The sequence below is a fragment of the Diabrotica virgifera genome, chromosome 8 (genome assembly GCF_917563875.1).
Source record: "Diabrotica virgifera virgifera chromosome 8, PGI_DIABVI_V3a".
NCBI lineage: Eukaryota > Metazoa > Arthropoda > Insecta > Coleoptera > Chrysomelidae > Diabrotica > Diabrotica virgifera.
The window spans coordinates 36,557,861-36,560,109 of NC_065450.1; the positions used below are offsets into that span (position 1 = coordinate 36,557,861).

General features: G+C 34.1%; 1 protein-coding gene across 1 annotated transcript; it reads right to left on the minus strand.

The window, feature by feature from the left end:
- Positions 1 to 458: 458 nt before the first annotated feature.
- Positions 459 to 2,026, minus strand: LOC126889901 (uncharacterized). The gene has a single exon (XM_050658616.1). The coding sequence runs from the start codon at positions 1,850 to 1,852 to the stop codon at positions 524 to 526; it is 1,329 nt and encodes a 442-aa protein (XP_050514573.1). The 5' UTR covers positions 1,853 to 2,026; the 3' UTR covers positions 459 to 523.
- Positions 2,027 to 2,249: the final 223 nt, after the last annotated feature.

Genomic DNA, 2,249 nt, shown 5'->3' on the forward strand with positions numbered 1-2,249 from the left:
CTCGGACGTCGTTATCAAAATACAAAATATTAATAGTTAAATTACATAAATGCCACAAAGAAATAGCTTCAGAACAGTTGTTAATTTTAATTTGTATTTTTAGTAAAATGAATTCGCGTAAAGGACGTTAATTTCTTAAGTGGCTTGCTGAAATTGAAAATTAAGAAAATTTGCTTTTGATCTATATTATTTTTACTTTTGTTTTGTTAAATTATTAAAAAAAATTGGTTTACGAGACTTTCTATAATATGTGAGTACAACCCATTTTATATTTCTAAATGTTGACATTCATTCTTCCTCGAAATAAGTCGAATTTATGTAGGTAAGGGCGATGCTCATACGCGTGCAACCACGTCACAATAGAAGACGCGTGTAACGGCGGGTTAGACTAAATAGTTTGAAAATATGCTGTAGTTTTTAAAATTAATAGTAATATTATTACAAATGACAGAATAAAATCTAGTAGGTTGGTAATTTTATTATGAATAAATATCAAATATTATACAAGAATCTTGTTAAATAATTATCTGTTCCACGTATCTTCCGAACAAAAATTTGGACGATCTCTAAACCTCTGTTTCTGAACTGTTACATGCGATCGATCAATCTTCGTGTCTTGTATTACATCTTGTGGGGGTGGAGGTAATTGAGTTGAATTAAATTCAGGGTTGAAAGAAATCCTAGACCTCTTTTCTCTGGGAGTAATATTAAACTGGGTTTCCATTCCACTGCTATCCATTTTAACTTTCCTTAAGCACGGTTCAAGAGGAATATCTTCTCTTTCTACGGCTATCATTTGTCGGACATTTTCGGTATCGATTTCTTGAGCAACATGACTCAACCAGTCCTGTCTCTTTTTCTTATGCCGCTTAGTTTTTCCATGTTCTTCTGGATGAAGTGGCTGCATATTAGCCTCATTATAGGCTTTCACTGTATGTGCCTCACTTTCAATAATAGTCTTCTCTATATCGATATTCAGTTTTTGCAAAGTGTCTCTCATTTTACTCTCTTCCTTAGCCAAAACAGCTGCTTTAGTCTCTGCAGTTTCTGCTGCTTCTGTAGCCTGTTTCTGTTCGTATTCTTGTTGTTCTTTAAGCTTCTTAAGTCTTTGTTCAAGGCAATTGTTTTCATCAGACATTCGTTCGCCTTCGTTTCTTAACCATTGTAGTCTGTGATACAGTTGTTGTCTTCTCATCATTAATTCGGTATCTTTATCAAAGGCAGATGATGGATGTGGAACTGGCAGTATTGAATTTAAATATTCTTCCTTTTTATTGTAGTACTTCTCAAAGTCGAATGTTGGTGCCATGTCGTAAATCTCGTTTATAGCTTTCATCATCTTTTCGATGTATATGTCATGTCTTTCTTGATAAAATTGTACAGTAAGTAGTTGTTCGTTTATCAAAACGTCACTGATGTCTTGGGTCATAGTTTGATAAACATTTCTACAAAGTTTTTGAAATAACGTAATTTCGTTGGATAAATTTTGACGTAGTTGATCACCATTATCAGACGTATAAGCAGATATTAAGTTCACAAAATCTTGCACTGGAATATTCTTGCCTTGGAGCTCCTTCAAAATCAATCGTATTCCCTTGATATCCTCTCCTTCTGGAGCTTGACGTCTAATCATTCGTTTCTTTAGTTCATCCCAATCGATTCCTGTTTTCGGTCTTGGACAAACACTAAAAGGGGGCAATGTCCATTCTAAGCCTTTTGGTGGTTTCTCCAATCCTACTTTGGGTGGTGGCGCTGGAGCTCTAGCACCTATTCTACTGGTTCGACTGATTCCACTAACAGACAACTGGCCTGCTTTACTTACTGAAGATACAGATCCTTTTGGCTTCGACATTTTTCTTTAAAAACAAGGAGATATTCTTCGCGCTAGACAACAGAGGGCTGCAACTAAAACTGCGGTGGCTATACTAGCATAGAGGCATACCATTTTCGTTTAAAAACTGTTTTTAAATTAGGTGTAATGAAGTCATTTATTGACACTTTAAATTTCAAGTAAACGTTTAATTCAAAAATGTCATATTTGAAGCATAGGCAGTCTTCGATATTACATATACTACATTAATGTGACCAAATGTTGTCATTTTTTGGGTTTATCATGAACGTAAATAAAAAAATTGTATGTGTTACCGATACAGCAGTTTATTCCAAGTTTTTCCTGTATATTGCATTGTGTTTACGAGTAGTTGCTTATTTTTATGTTACGTAAATTAGAAATTAGTATTTCAAACATA